Source organism: Sceloporus occidentalis, unplaced genomic scaffold (assembly GCF_023333645.1).
Source record: "Sceloporus occidentalis isolate IW3139 unplaced genomic scaffold, rSceOcc1.0.p SCAF_2, whole genome shotgun sequence".
Classification (NCBI taxonomy): domain Eukaryota; kingdom Metazoa; phylum Chordata; class Lepidosauria; order Squamata; family Phrynosomatidae; genus Sceloporus; species Sceloporus occidentalis.
In genome coordinates, this window is record NW_028316982.1 from 246,829,401 (window position 1) to 246,845,804 (window position 16,404).

At 37.6% G+C, this 16,404-nt stretch overlaps 1 protein-coding gene across 2 annotated transcripts in view; it reads left to right on the plus strand.

Annotated features, from left to right (window-relative positions):
* Nucleotides 1-15,259, plus strand: part of LOC149319933 (sacsin-like) — a 64,349-nt gene extending 49,090 nt beyond the window's left edge. For both annotated transcript variants that reach the window (XM_089512616.1, XM_089512617.1), the window contains one exon: nucleotides 1,636-15,259. In XM_089512616.1, coding sequence (XP_089368742.1) covers nucleotides 1,636-13,205 — 11,570 coding nt within the window. In that variant the 3' untranslated portion in view covers nucleotides 13,206-15,259. The remainder of the gene's footprint in view (nucleotides 1-1,635) is intronic.
* Nucleotides 15,260-16,404: the final 1,145 nt, after the last annotated feature.

A 16,404-nucleotide genomic window follows, 5' to 3' on the forward strand; every position in this document is an offset into this window, starting at 1 on the left:
ATGCAGATTCTGACTTTCCTTTAACATCTGAACATAACAGCAGGTGAACAGTCTTTTGGCTTGAAACCATTTGTGTCGTTAGACACAATGCTAGTCATACTTCTCCTTTGCTCTTCCTCTGTAGCTGGTTGAATGCCTTCCACTCTGGGGATCTCATCTTTCAGCAGTACTTCTTGATTTATTTTGGATTGTCTGATCATAAATGTAGAAGTTGTCAGAATGGTTTATTAATGCGTTTTTCTTTGCATTAACAAGTATCAATTTATAGTGCCACTGCTCTTGTCTCTACGAGATCCTTCACCACTGTTCTGGCACCAGTTCTGACACTGGTGTTCAGTGGCATCATTTCTGGAGTTATTCTGCCAGTCTCACCATGGGGTTGTCCTCACAGGCCAAAGGGCCCACATTCTGCTTGACCTCTTGGCATCTAGTTCAGATGACGCAGGCCAAAACCCAGGGGCCAGGATCAGGCGTGATCCTAGTAGACCAGACATAGATCCAATGGATCTGGCTTGATCCCAGGGTAAATAGCTGTTATCCTGGGGTAATCTGATTTGCTGTGGAGTTTCTTGGAAACTCTGCTGCACCCCCCTGGTGTTTAAATGGTCCTCCAAGCACCTTATCTTGCTGCTCTGTCACTGGTACTCAGAAGCCTCCCATTGTCACATCTGATGCAGAAACGGGCACCTGGCTACATGGATGTACCCTGGCACCATGTTTTTGTGTCAGATGCATCAACAGGGAGCTTCAGAGTACCAGCAATAGTTCAGCAAGGTAAGAAGCATGTGCTAGTAGCAGGTCCCAGATTCGGCACAGGGACCAGTGTGTAAATATCCACGTGTCCCTGTGTTCACCTGGGGACTGATTCGGGTGAGCACCAGGCCAGGATAGCAGAGACTTAGCCTGTGTTATCCTGGCCCAACTGCTCATTCCCCATAGAACTTTCATTGATCTTCTGATGATGAGATTAACTCCTCAAAGAGGCTGACTGCATTCTATCCCTTCTCATCTTTCCATCCTGAGCAACCCTACTGGAAGGCTAGATCCTTGATAGAGTCTGATCACATGATGGCATTATTTTCAGCCTTCCTAATTACACTCAAACATCTTCATCACATTAAGGTGTGTATATGAGAGAGACACATAGCTTTTCCTTTAAACATTACCCCATAGTACTTTGCATAGTACTTTGTGGACAATGGTAGTCATTAACTTCTAACAAAGGTAAGAGTGAGGGTCTTCTAAATTGCAGGATAGAGGAAGATGGGTTTACCCTAGTTTGCAAGAATAGGATGGAAAGCTGTCTAAAACCAAGTGCTAGTTGTGACTAGAGTAAACTCATTGAATCAACTGCTGAATGGTAAACTAACAATTCATGTAAATCTCATTGCTTCAGGTCTAGTTGTGACCAGTAATAGGATTTAGGCCTTTGCCACTACAACTAATGATGGCCATAATGATCAGATTGTTCAAATGTATTTTATCGCATGCCTTTTTGTAAGATGAATGAGATAATTGGTGTTTCAAGCCCATTATCTGGGCATCATTTAAATAGCTGTGTTCTGTTTCTCTTTTAATTACACACTATTATTCCCAATTATTCTATAGTTTTAAAAGGTTTTATTTTTATTTCAGGAAGACCATGCACTCAGCTGCAGCTTCTGAATCCTGAACGATTTGCACGGCTCATTAAGGAAGTGATGAATACTTTTTGGCCTAGAAGAGAGATAATGGTGCAGTGGTTTCCACTTTCTGATGATAAAAGCCAGCCACCTGTTTCATGGCTTAAAATGGTGTGGAAGAATCTCTATATACATTTCTCTGAAGACCTGTCCATGTTTGATGACATGCCACTTATTCCAAAGACATTACTAGATGAAGGTGAAGAAGTAGTGGAGCTTATTAGGTTGCGGATACCATCACCGATTATTTTAGATGATGGAACTGAAACGCAGCTCCCAGAATTCTTACCTGATATAATCGAGCAACTTGGTGGGATTGTGATTAAGAAACTAGACCCTGCTATACAACATCCAGGTTTAAAAAAATACATACATGCTCCATTGCCTAGTGTAGTTTTGCAGATCATGGAAAAGCTTTCTTTACAAAAATTGACTAGTCAGGTTGCATCCTTCCCCATATCCTATAAAAATGCTCTTAGAAGTTTCCTTGCTAGCTTAACAGACATTACTGAAAAAGAGAAGAAAATCATCCATGACCTAGTATTATTTAGGAGAGTTGAACAGTCACTTGATGAAAACATTACTTTTACTGCTTTGAAAGGTTGTAAAGTACTACATCACACTGCCAAAATTCCACCTGGTATAAAATTGTCTGTTTCACTAGTTGACAGTGGTGATGAAGCTACCATCCGTTTAGTAAAAATACTAAAAGCTGAACAGCTAAGGAGCACAGACTGCATAAAATTTATTTTAAATGATATTCAAAGTGACTTTTATTGTAATGATGAAGTAACAAAAATTATGCTCTGGATTCTGGAAAATCTGACTTTCTTAAAGAATGAAAATGCAGAAGTGCTGGATTGGCTGACACCACTAAAATTTATCCAGATTTCAGAAGGAAAAATGGTACCAGCCAGTGAACTTTTTGACCCTGAAGTGGAAGTATTACAGAATCTATTCTATGGTGAGGAAGAACACTGCTTTCCTCCTACTACTTTTAAAGCCTCTCCAGATATTCTTCATTCCTTGAGATTAATAGGTCTAAAAAGTGAGGGCAGCTTGGAAGAGAAAGATATTTTGCGCATAGCCCATAAAATTGAGAATTTAAAGGACTGTACAGGTACAAGTCATGATGCACTTAAAAGAAAAGCCAGAACATTATTAATGATTTTGAACAAAAGTTCTTCATTATTGCATTCAGCTGAAACAAAAGCAACACTGAAAAAAATTAAATGGATTCCAGCATGCAAGGAAAGACCTCCAAATTATCCAAGTTCATTAACTTGGAAAGGTGATCATTGCAGTCTGTGTTCACCACCAGAAATGTGTGATTTATCTCAAGCAACATTGGTGGGCTCCTCTGTTCCCCTTGTGGAAAATGTCCAACCAAGTGTTGAAAAGGCGCTAGGAATTTCAATCAAACCTAGCATAAAATCAGTGTTAAAACACTTTAAAGTAGTAGTAGATTGGCACAGTTCCAAAAAATTTAGTGATGAAGATTACTATCAGTTTCAGCACATCTTGCTTGAGATATACGGTTTCATGCATGATCACTTAGATGAAGGAAAAGAAGCTTTTAAAACTTTGAAATTTCCATGGGTGTGGACAGGTAAAACTTTCTGTTCACTTTCCCAAGCAGTGATAAAATCAGTACATGATCTTGATCTCCAGCCATATCTGCATAATGTGCCAAAAACCATGGCTAAATTCCATCAGTTGTTCAAGTGTTGTGGATCAATTGAACAGCTGACCCCAGACCATGTTTCCATGGTAATTCAGAAAATATACCTCAAAAGTGAACAATCCCTAACTGAAGATGAGAGTAAGCAAAATCTTCATATTATGTTGAGTATTATAAGGTGGCTGTACAGATGTCAGATCCCAGCCAGTCTACATACACCTGTTCCAGTATACTGTAGCAAAAAACCTTACAGGCTCAACATGAAACCAATCCATGAATGCTGCTACTGTGATATCAAAGTTGATGACTTAAATGATTTGCTTGAAGATGCTGTGGAGCCAATAATTTTAGTTCATGAAGATATACCGATGAAAACTGCAGAGTGGTTGAATGTGCCATGTCTCAGTACCAGATTGATTAATCCAGAAAATATGGGCTTTGAGCAGTCAGGTCAAAGAGAACCTCTCACAGTACGAATTAAAAACATTTTGGAGGAATACCCTTCTGTATCTGATATCTTCAAAGAGTTGCTTCAAAATGCTGATGATGCTAATGCAACAGAGTGCAATTTTTTGATTGACATGAGAAGAAATAATGACATAAGAGAAAACCTTTTGGATCCAGGAATGGCAGCTTCTCATGGACCAGCTCTGTGGTCTTTCAACAATTCTGAATTTTCTGATTCTGACTTCCTAAATATAACTCGATTAGGTGAGTCTCTAAAAAGAACAGAAGTTGACAAGGTTGGAAAATTTGGCTTGGGATTTAATTCTGTTTATCACATCACTGATATTCCCATCATTATGAGCAGAGAGTTCATGATAATGTTTGATCCAAACATCAATCATCTCAGTAAACATATAAGGGATAAATCTAATCCTGGGATTAAAATTAATTGGAGTAAACAACAGAAAAGACTTAGAAAGTTTCCTAATCAGTTCAAGCCATTCATAGGTGTGTTTGGTTGTCATCTCCCATTGACTGTGGAAGCACCTTATAGTTATAAAGGGACACTTTTTAGACTTTCATTTAGAACGCAACAGGAAGCTAAAGTGAGTGAAGTTAGCAGTACTTCCTATAATACTGCAGACATCTATTCGCTTGTGGATGAGTTTAGTATTTGTGGGCACAGATTGATAATCTTTACCCAGTGTGTAAACTCGATGGTTTTGAAGTATTTGAAAACTGAGGAAACCAACCCTGGTGCAGCTCAAGAGACTGTAACTATTAAAAAAACCCTATGCCCGTCGAAAGCAATAACAGCCCCTGTTACAAGTGTACTAAAGGAAGCTGCTAAAGTCATGAAAACCTGTAGTACTAGTACAAAAAAATGTCCTGCTGAACCACCAAAGTCATCATGTATATTGCAAATAACAGTAGAAGAATTCCATCATGTATTCAGGAGAATTGCTGATTTGCATTCTCCAGTTTTTAGAGGACCTGAAGATGACACCGTTTCTTTCTTTGAAATGGCTAAATCTGGACAGATTAAAAGACCTGTTGATGAATTACCACAAAAAACTGTAGATACTACAACGTGGCTTATATGTTCTTGCATGGATACAGGAGAGGCCTTAAAATTTTCCTTACATGAGAGTGGTCGAAGGCTAGGACTTGTCCCTTGTGGTTCAGTAGGGGTTATGCTGTCTGAAATAGAGGATCAAAAATGGACAGTAAAACCTAATTGCAGCAATTTAGGAGAGGTGTTCTGCTATTTACCTCTTCGAATCAAGACAGGTCTTCCTGTTCATATCAATGGTTCTTTTGCTGTTACATCAAATAGAAAAGAAATATGGAAAACTGACACAAAAGGAAGGTGGAACACAGTATTCATGCGACATGTTATAGTAAAAGCCTATTTGGAAGCTCTTGTGGTTTTACGCAACATGGCAATTTGTGGTGAGCTAGAGGATTACAGTTACTATGCAGTGTGGCCTGATCCTGATTTGGTCCATGATGATTTTTCAGTGATATGTCAAGGATTTTATGAGGAGATAGCTCATATGAAAGGTAAAGAAGGGATCAGAGCATTTTCTGATGGTTTGTCTTGGGTATCCATGAAGAATGTGAGATTCCTAGATGATTCACTATTAAAACGTCCTGACATAGGAAATTCAGCCTTTCAGATTTTTCTGAAATATCTTAAAAAAACAGGCTCAAAAAATCTCTGTGCTGTAGACCTTCCTTCCTGGGTGAAAGCAGGCTTTGAAGAAGCAGGGTGTAAACAAGTATTACTAGAGAATACTTTTTCAGAAAGACAGTTCTTCTGTGAAGTATTTTTTCCAAATATTCAAGAGATTGAAGCAGAACTCCGTGACCCTTTAATGCACTATGTACTAAATGAGAAGGTTAGTGAGTTCTCAGAAATTCTTTGTATTACTCCATGCATCCCTTGTTCTTTGACTGATCACCCCCTAGTAGAGCCTTCTAGGCTGATCCATCCTGAAGGCCGAGTTGCAAAGTTGTACAATAAAGAAGATGGAAGATTTCCCCATGGCACTAGTCAGGACTACCTTAATCCAGTAATTTTGGTCAAATTAGTCCAGTTAGGAATGGCTAAAGATGATATTTTATGGGAAGATCTGATTGAACGTGCAGAATCTGTAGAAGAAATCAACATGACAGATCATGCTGCAGCTTGTCTCCGAAGTAGTATACTGTTAAGTCTCATTGATGAGAAACTTAAGTGCAAAGATCCTAAACCTAAAGAGTTTGCTGCAAAATTTCAAACTATACCTTTCCTTCCGTTTCTCACAAAACCAGTAGGTTTCTCCTTGCATTGGAAGGGTAATGATTTTGGACCTGAAACAATGTTTTCAGCAATGGATCTTTTTACTGCTGATTATCAGGATATAGTTTGCCTACTGAAACCAATTCTTAACGAAAATTCCCATTCTTTTAAAGGATGTGGGAGCATTTCTGTGGCAGTCAAAGAATTTTTAGGCTTGCTTAAGAAACCAACTGTCACTATGGTAATAAACCAGTTGAAAGAGGTTGCAAGGTCATTCGATGGTATTACTTTGTATCAGGAAAACATTACTAATGCTTGCTATAAATATCTCCATGAAGCACTGCTCCAGAATGGAACAACAAAAACCATCATCGTAGAGGAATTGAAAAACTTCAGTTTCATTCTGGTTGAAAATGACTATGTTGCTCCCACAAGTGTGTCTTTTCATTTAAACTTTGAGGCAGCCCCCCATCTCCATCAGCTCCCAAATAAATACAGAAATAATTTTCGTGAACTGTTTGAAAGTGTAGGTGTGCGCCAAGCTTTTACAGTGGAAGATTTTGCTCAAGTACTTGAGTCAGTAAATCAGGAAACAGGAAATAAACCACTGACTGAAGAAAATTTTCAGCTTTGTAGGAGGATAATCAGTGAAGGAATATGGAGTCTCATTAGGGAAAAGAAACAAGAACTTTGTGAAAAAAAGTATGGTGAAATTTTATTACCAGATACTTGCCTTGCTCTTCTGCCTGCTAATTCCCTGTGTTATAACGACTGTCCTTGGATAAAAGTTAAAGATACATGCGTAAAATACTGTCATGGTGACATTCCGAGGGAAGTAGCAGTAAAGCTTGGGGCTATACCTAAGCGGCATAAAGCTTTAGAACGATACGCTTCAAATATCTGCTTCACTACACTTGGGAGTGAGTTTGGACAGAAAGAAAAACTGACAGGAAGAATTAAAAGTATTCTTAATGCATATCCTTCAGAAAAAGAAATGCTGAAAGAGCTCCTTCAGAATGCTGATGATGCAAAAGCTACAGAAGTCTGCTTTGTGTTTGACCCTCGACAACATCCAGTGGATAGGATATTTGATGAAAAATGGTCACCACTTCAAGGACCTGCACTATGTGTTTACAATAATCAGCCATTTACTGAAGATGACATTAGAGGAATTCAGAACCTTGGGAAAGGAACCAAAGAAGGCAATCCATGTAAAACTGGTCAGTACGGTATAGGATTCAATTCTGTGTATCACATAACAGACTGTCCCTCTTTCATTTCTGGCAATGATATACTTTGTATCTTTGATCCTCATGCTAGATATGCACCAGGTGCAACATCAATTAGCCCTGGACGCATGTTTAGAGACTTGGATGCTGATTTCAGAACACAGTTCTCTGACGTATTGGATCTCTATTTAGGAGATCACTTTAAACTAGAAAACTGCACTATGTTTAGATTTCCACTTCGAAATGGAGAAATGGCAAAAGTGTCAGAAATCTCCCCAGTGCCCTGCTCTGACAGAATGGTGCAGAATCTTCTTGATAAGTTGCGTTCTGACGGAGCAGAACTTTTGATGTTTTTGAACCATATGGAAAAAATTTCTATTTGTGAAATAGAAAAAACAACAGGAGCACTTAATGTGTTATATTCAGTCTCTGGCAAAATTACTGATGGAGATAGACTGAAACGAAAGCAGTTCCATGTTTCTGTAATTGACAGTGTAACTAAGAAGAAGCAGCTCGATGAGATCCCTGTGCAGCAAATCACTTATACTATGGATACTGAAGACTCTGAAGGTAACCTTACTTCCTGGCTAATTTGCAACAGGTCAGGTTTTTCATCCATTGAAAAAGTATCTAAGAGTGTTATATCCGCACACAAGAATGAAGACATCACTCTTTTTCCCCGAGGAGGGGTTGCTGCATGCATTACTCACAATTATAAAAAACCTCATCGGGCATTTTGTTTCTTACCTTTGTCTTTGGAAACTGGGTTACCATTTCATGTGAATGGACACTTTGCCCTAGATTCTGCTAGACGAAATCTGTGGCGTGATGATAATGGCGTTGGAGTGCGAAGTGACTGGAATAACAATTTAATGACAGCACTGATAGCACCAGCTTATGTTGAACTTCTGATTCAGTTGAAAAAACGCTACTTTCAAGGGACTGACCCAACAGTGTCAGTATTACAAAACACATCTATGCATTCTGTGAAAGACACTTTGAAAAAGTTTCTATCATTTTTCCCAGTTAACAGACTGGATCTGCAACCTGATTGGTATTGTTTAGTGAAAGCAGTTTACAGCTGCATTCATGAGGAATCAAAACGTCTTCTACCTGTTGTGCGAGCGCCAAATGTGGATGGCTCTGATTTACATTCTGCAGTTATCATTACTTGGATTAATATGTCTACTGCAAACAAAACAAAGCCTTTCTTTGACAATCTGTTACAAGATGAGTTGCATCAGCTCAAAAATGTAGAGTACAATATTACAACACGCAAGACAGTAGCAGAAAATGTGTACAGACTAAAACATCTCCTTTTAGAAATTGGCTTTAACTTGATTTACAGTTGTGATGAAACTGCAAATCTTTACCACTGTCTTGTGGATGCAGACATTCCTGTGAGTTATGTGACTCCTGCTGATGTTCGATCATTTTTGATAACATTTTCCTCTCCAGATTCTAATTGTCACATTGGGAAGCTGCCTTGCCGTCTTCAACAGACAAATCTGAAACTTTTCCACTGTCTAAAACTTCTTGTTGACTATTGTTTCAAAGATGCAGAAGAAAGTGAAATACAGATTGAAGGATTACCTTTGCTCATTACGCTTGACAGTGTGCTGCAGGTTTTTGATTCAAAACGTCCAAAGTTTTTAACGACCTATCATGAACTGATTCCATCTCGTAAAGATCTGTTTATGAACACCCTCTATTTGAGATACAGCAATATTTTACTTAAATGCAATGTAGCAAAAGTATTTGATATCAGTAGCTTTGCCGATCTGTTGTCATCTGTGTTACCAAGAGAATATAAAGCCAGAGGTTGTATAAGGTGGAAGGAGAACTTTGCCAGTGAATCTTGGCTTAAAAACACATGGCATTTTATCAGTGAATCCCTACATGCCAAGGAAGAGCAGGATGATGCAAAACCAACATTTGAGGATGTTGTTGATACATTGAAAGACTGGGCATTGCTTCCAGGAACAAAATTTACTGTCTCTTCTAATCAGCTTGTTGTACCAGACTGTGATGTCTTGCTTCCTCTCAGTCTTATGCATATAGCTCTCTTCCCAAATTCTCAGACTGACAAAGTTTTCCATGCTTTAATGAAAACTGGTTGCATTCAACTTGCTTTGAACAAAATTTGCTCTAAGGACAATGCTTTAGTGCCCTTTTTGTCTGGACATACAGCAAATATAGATAATCCTCCAAGCATTTTAAGAGCTATTCATTACATGGTACAGACATCAACATTTAAAACAGAAAAATTAGCTGAGAGTGACTTTGAAGCCCTTTTGATGTACTTCAATTGTAACCTAAACCATTTAACATCTCAGGATGACATTAAAATTTTGAGGTCCCTTCCATGTTACAAATCTATAAGTGGGCGATACATGAGCATTTCAAAATGTGGGTCATGTTACGTACTGACAAGAAGTATTCCCTCTGTTGAAGTGGATAAGTGGACACAATCAACTTCAGCTGCGTTTCTTGAAGAGAAAATACATCTAAAAGATCTGTACACTCTGTTAGGTTGTGTTCCAGTAGATGACCTCGAAGTTTATTTGAAGCATCTTATACCAAAGATTGAAAGTCTGTCTTATGATGCAAAACTTGAACACCTAATTTATTTAAAGAACAGACTCTCCGGTATTGAAGAATCATCAGAAATAAAGGAACAACTGTTTGAAAAATTGGAGAGCTTCTTGATCATTCATGATTCATGTAATAGATTAAAACCTGCAAAGCACTTTTATGATAGGACTGTAAGGGTCTTTGACGTTATGCTTCCTGAAAAACTCTTCATACCTCAAGATTTCTTTAAGAAACTGGAACAACTTACAAAACCAAAAAATCGTGCTGCATTCCTCATATCATGGGTAGCATTCCTCCGAAATATGGGACTAAAATATGTAATTTCCCAGCAGCAGTTACTGCAGTTTGCTAAGGAAATCAGTATGAGAGCTAACACTGAAAACTGGACTAAGGATACATTGCAAAATACAGTGGATGTCCTTCTCCATCACATTTTTCAAGAAAGAGCTGATTTATTTTCTGGAAACTTTCTTAAAGAACTGTCTTCAATTGCATTCCTTTGCCCTGAACGAGCTCCTGCAGAAATTGTAAGATTCCATCCACAGTATCAAGAGGTTAATGGAACACTCCCTCTTATAAAGTTCAGCGGAGCCCAAGTCAACCCTAAATTCAAACAGACGGATGTTTTGCAGCTTCTATGGACTTCATGCCCTATTCTTCCAGAGAAAGCAACACCTTTAAGTATCAAAGAACAGGAAGGAAGCAGTCTTGGTCCTCAGGAACAACTTGAGCAGGTTTTGACTATGCTTAATGTCAACTTGGATCCTCCTCTAGACAAAGTAATAAATAACTGCAGAAACATATGTAATATAACAACTTTAGATGAGGATATGGTAAAAACAAGAGTTAAGGTTTTAAGGAGCATCTATGAATTTCTTAGTACAGAGAAAAAAGAGTTCCGGTTTCAGCTTCGAGGGGTTGCTTTTGTGATGGTTGAAGAAGGCTGGAAGCTCTTGAAGCCTGAAGAAGTGGTAATTAATCTTGAATATGAATCTGATTATAAACCTTACTTGTACAAGCTTCCATTAGAACTTGGTACATTCCACCAGTTATTTAAACACTTAGGCACTGAAGATGTGATTTCAACAAAACAGTATGTTGAGGTTCTGAGTCGTATATTCAAGAACTCTGAAGGAAAACAGCTTGACCCTAATGAAATGCGTACTGTTAAACGAGTTGTTTCCGGTCTGTTTAAAAGCCTTCAAAATGATTCTGTAAAAGTTAGAAGTGAACTTGAAAATGTAAGAGATCTGGCTCTTTATCTTCCAAGTCAGGATGGAAGATTGGTAAAATCAAGCATTTTAGTTTTTGATGATGCACCTCATTACAAAAGCAGAATACAAGGAAACATAGGGGTCCAGATGTTGGTTGATCTTAGCCAGTGTTACTTAGGCAAAGACCATGGTTTCCACACTAAATTGATAATGCTGTTTCCACAGAAACTCAGACCTCGCCTCCTCAGCAGTATTCTTGAAGAGCAGTTGGATGAAGAGTCACCAAAAATTTGTCAATTTGGAGCACTTTGTTCTCTTCAGGGGAGACTCCAGTTACTGCTGTCTTCTGAACAGTTCATCACAGGGCTTATTAGAATTATGAAACATGAAAATGACAATGCATTCCTAGCCAATGAAGAAAAAGCTATAAAACTTTGCAAGACCTTGAGAGAAGGCTTGAAAGTGTCTTGTTTTGAGAAGCTGCAGACAACATTGAGAGTTAAAGGGTTTGCTCCTATACCTCACAGCAAAAGTGAAACATTTGCCTTTTTAAAGAGATATGGAAATGCCGTAATATTGCTCTATATACAGCACTCAGATAGCAAAGACATAAATTTCCTTCTAGCATTAGCAATGACCCTGAAATCTGCAACTGATAATCTAATTTCTGATACTTCCTATTTAATTGCCATGCTGGGCTGCAATGATATTTATAGGATTAGCGAGAAGCTTGACAGTTTAGGTGTGAAGTATGACTCTTCAGAACCCTCAAAACTTGAATTACCTATGCCTGGAACTCCTATACCACCAGAAATCCACTATACCCTTCTCATGGATCCAATGAATGTTTTTTATCCAGGTGAATATGTTGGTTATCTTGTTGATGCTGAAGGAGGCGATATCTATGGATCATATCATCCAACTTATACATATGCTATCATAGTACAGGAAGTAGAAAGGGAAGATGAGGAAAATTCCAGTTTCTTGGGCAAAATTTATCAAATTGACATTGGATACAGTGAATACAAGATAGTAAGCTCTCTTGACTTATACAAATTCTCCAGACCTGATGAAAGTTCTCAGAACAGAGACAGTGCGCCATCTACTCCAACGAGTCCTACAGAGTTTCCAGCCCATGGAACGCGCACCGTTCCCCCTCTTTTTCCTGGGAGGGAGAGTCACAAATCCTCATCCTCATCCTCATCTAAACATCATTCCCCAAAAAAGATTAAAGCAAATTCTCTGACAGAAATTTTACGAGAAGTTACATCAGTGGTGGAGCAAGCTTGGAAACTTCCAGAATCTGAAAGGAAAAAGATTATAAGAAGACTGTATCTTAAGTGGCATCCAGACAAAAATGCAGAGAACCTTGATATAGCCAATGAGGTATTCAAGCATTTACAAAATGAGATCAACAGGCTAGAAAAGCAAGCTTTTATAGACCAAAATGCAGACAGGGTATCCAGACGGACATATTCCTCCTCAGCTTCTCGATTTCAGTCAGACAAATTTTCATTTCAGAGATTTTACACTTCATGGAATCAGGAAGCGACAAGTCACAAATCTGAAAGACAACAGTCAAAAGAAAAATGCCCGTCTTCAACAGGTCCTTCATATTCCCAGCGTTTCTTTGTGCCGCCTACATTCAAGTCTGTAGGAAATCCTGTTGAAGCACGTAGGTGGTTGAGGCAAGCTAGAGCAAACTTTTCAGCTGCAAGGAATGATCTTCATAAGAGTGCCAATGAATGGGTGTGCTTTAAATGTTATTTGTCTACCAAGTTAGCACTGATTGCTGCTGACTATGCTGTGAGGGGCAAGTCAGATAAAGATGTGAAACCAGGTGCACTCGCACAAAAAATTGAGGAGTACAGCCAGCAACTTGAAGGACTTACAAATGATGTCCACACGCTGGAAGCATATGGTGTAGATAGCCTAAAAACACGTTATCCCGACCTCCTCCCGTTCCCACAAATTCCAAATGATAGGTTCACTTCTGAGGTTGCTATGAGAGTGATGGAGTGTACAGCATGTATTATAATAAAACTTGAAAATTTTATACAGCAGAAAGTATGAGGGAGGCTAAAGGCATGGTGAATTCATACATATATGTGCTATATCTACAGCCACAGTTTTTCTATAAGCTACTTATTGGTGGCATTTTAGTGTTGATGTGTCATGCAATGAGCAATATGCCTTCGTACAATGTCAGTGGAAGTCATGCCTCAAGAAGATCAAAACCACAGATGTCAGAAGAGCACATCTGAGTTCAACTTTTGCTCGCAAGAACTGTATACTGAATGTGATGGGATAAAATGTGATTTGCTTGTGCAGCTACTGTAGTTTGGAGGCAATAGTTTCTAGAAGCTTATTAATACTATATATATATATATATATATATATATATATATATATATATATATATATTTATTCAGTCATGATCTGGGCCAAACTAGATGTTATATGATAGACCTGAGTGTGGGAATTTGTATCATTACTGAACATGCTTTGCTGAATAGAATTAAAGCAATGGAGGGAGGTATGATTTTCAACAGAAAAGCGTTGAACAGAAGAGGTCTTTTGAATTGTTTATTGGTCCATCACTTTTCTCCTGGTGTGTCAATGGAAAAATCATTTCCATTAACACACCAGGTGAGCATCAGGTTCCGGGGACTGAGGGAAAGTTGTTTTGGAGGGGGAGAGGTTGCAGGAGGTACGAGGCAGGAGAAAGATTTAAGAAAATAGCTGCTGCATATTGTGTCTTTTGTGTACCTTGCAAAGAGTTCAGTGCCAACTCTAAGGGTTCCTGAACAACTTGTTCAGCCCTCAAATATGTAAGACAGAAATTTAATTTAGATTTAAAAAATACCACAACTGAGCCTTTTATTATCAAAACTGTAAGAACTATTTAAAAATTTGCAGGGAGACTGAGCTGTAAACATGGTTTTATGTACACAATAGTGATAGAATTCACAGGGCTGAACTGCACTTTATATAACCAAAGCTTAGAACGGTCGTTGGTAGAATTTGTTTGTATGTCTGTATGTGTGTGTATATATGTATTATATTCTCCTTGGATTGCATCCATTCAATTTTATGTTTCCAGTTAGCATTTTTTGGTGCACTAATATAAAACTGGATATATTTAGTCTGTTTAAGAGGTTCAATATTTTTTAAAGACAAATTGTGCAAGAATACTCTGTGGACATTTGTCTTGCCATGGACATTTATTTCTATCAGGGCTAATACTTGTCTCCAGAATTTTGTTACAGATTTAATTCAATTTTATATCAGAGGTTATTGGAGGTTACCAAGGGCCTTTGACACAGCACAGTATTGTAATCCTAAACATTGAATGACTTAAAAAGAAAACTCAACCTTCCTGATAACCTGCTTTGTGTTATGTGTGTTGTTTTTTTCTTACATATTTCATGGAGAATTGCATGTGCATTGTCTAGCAAAATACTTCACTTGCAGTTTTTGACACTGACATCAAAACTCACCTTTTCAGAAGTTATCTTGCTTCAGCTTTTTGGTTTGTTCTTATGTTTTTCATGAGCCATCACTGAAACCAGTAGAACTTGGTAAATATTTTGGTATACAGTGGGATTTTTTTAAATTACATATTAAATGGTGCTGCAATGTTATATGTTTTGTTTTGTTTTTTGACTCACACGATGACACATGAGATGTCTTGATTTTTAGTTCATACTTTCTTTTGTAAATTGTAATACTTTTTGATAATGCCATGTAAATTATTCCACATTTGTAAAAAAAAGTCATCAGAACTTGTACAATAAATCTGCAAAAGTTAGTATTATGTTCCATTATTACCAATCATAATTATTTATCTGATTAGTACACTGAAATTATAATTTCACTGAAAGAATGTAAAATAAAAAGGAGGAATATAAACTTAGATTACAACCAAAATTATTTCAACACAAAAGAAAATAAATGCTGATAAAAGTTCTTCAGTTAAGCATAAATAATAAAGGGCTTCCAGTGTGGGAAATTTCTCAGCAGAGTCTAGGTGTTGAAATCTTTCTGCTGATTGCAAGGCCATGTGAATATGTTGGCTGTTAAGTGCCATGCAATAATTGTAATAATAAACTGAAACGTTCTTCAGAATGGTGTGTTGATTTTTAAACAAAACTTCTTTCACTGGTAATTTTAAGTGCATGCGTGAGAGATGTTTGTGAGAAATCAGGCTCTTAACTACCGCTCTCCTTTTGATTTTCAGTAATATAGCCTACAGCAGTGGTACTCAAACTTTTTTATCTTTGGAACCCTGCTTTACATCTACATGCAGATGTCACACTCCACCACTCAATGTAGTATATGAATAAAAATATTTCATTTATTTACCATGATTTTCATTTGCACATTCATGTATATTCATATTTTAACATTTTATAAGGAAATAACATTGTTCAAATCAGAATAATTTCATTTAAGTAAATTTAGTATTTAACTCAATTCCTGTGTAAATTTTAAACATAAAAAAGTTTGGGAAGAGAAGCAGGGACCAGGGCCTTTCACACCCCACCGTTTGAGAACCACTTATCTACAGTAATGCAGTTTCTTTTTGGAGAGAATCAAATGGTACCTTTCCAATAACTATTTTTCCTGTGGAGCTTGTTTCAGAACATGAACTAGAATGAGTTCATTGGAATTCTTTAGAATGAAACAAATTGTTCAAATACAACTTCTATATGTCAGAGACATCGGGGAGAAGGTAGCAGGTACATTTGTGCTATACTTGATAGTGTAATAAATCTGTTAAGTTTAAAAGTGCCATCAATTTTTGTGTACTGCTACCTCTTTGAACTGAAATATTACTTCTTGTCTCATCTTTTGAAAGAATGTGTGTAGTACAGGACATTCATTTTTAAAAACACACGTTAAGAATTTAATAAAATTAATAGTGAAACCCAAGGCTGAAACACAACAACAGCTTTGATATGTGGGACGGGAGCCATGCAGCATTTCACTAATTACCAATATTTAGTGCTACTTTATTTCTCATTTTCATTAGCGCTGGAACCTGTGAAGCATTACTTCAGGGACTGCCTGAATAGAACTGTTGACTGGATGTGAATAAATAAACTGAAACTGAATCCACTTAAGATAATACAGTAATGTTGATGGTAGGCTGGTCAGAGAACAAAGTACAATGGCTTAACCTTTTCTAGATTAGGACATACTCCTTGAGCATCTTCACAAATTATGATTCTATTATTGATAAGATCTAGAAGTGACAGCAGTTGACGGT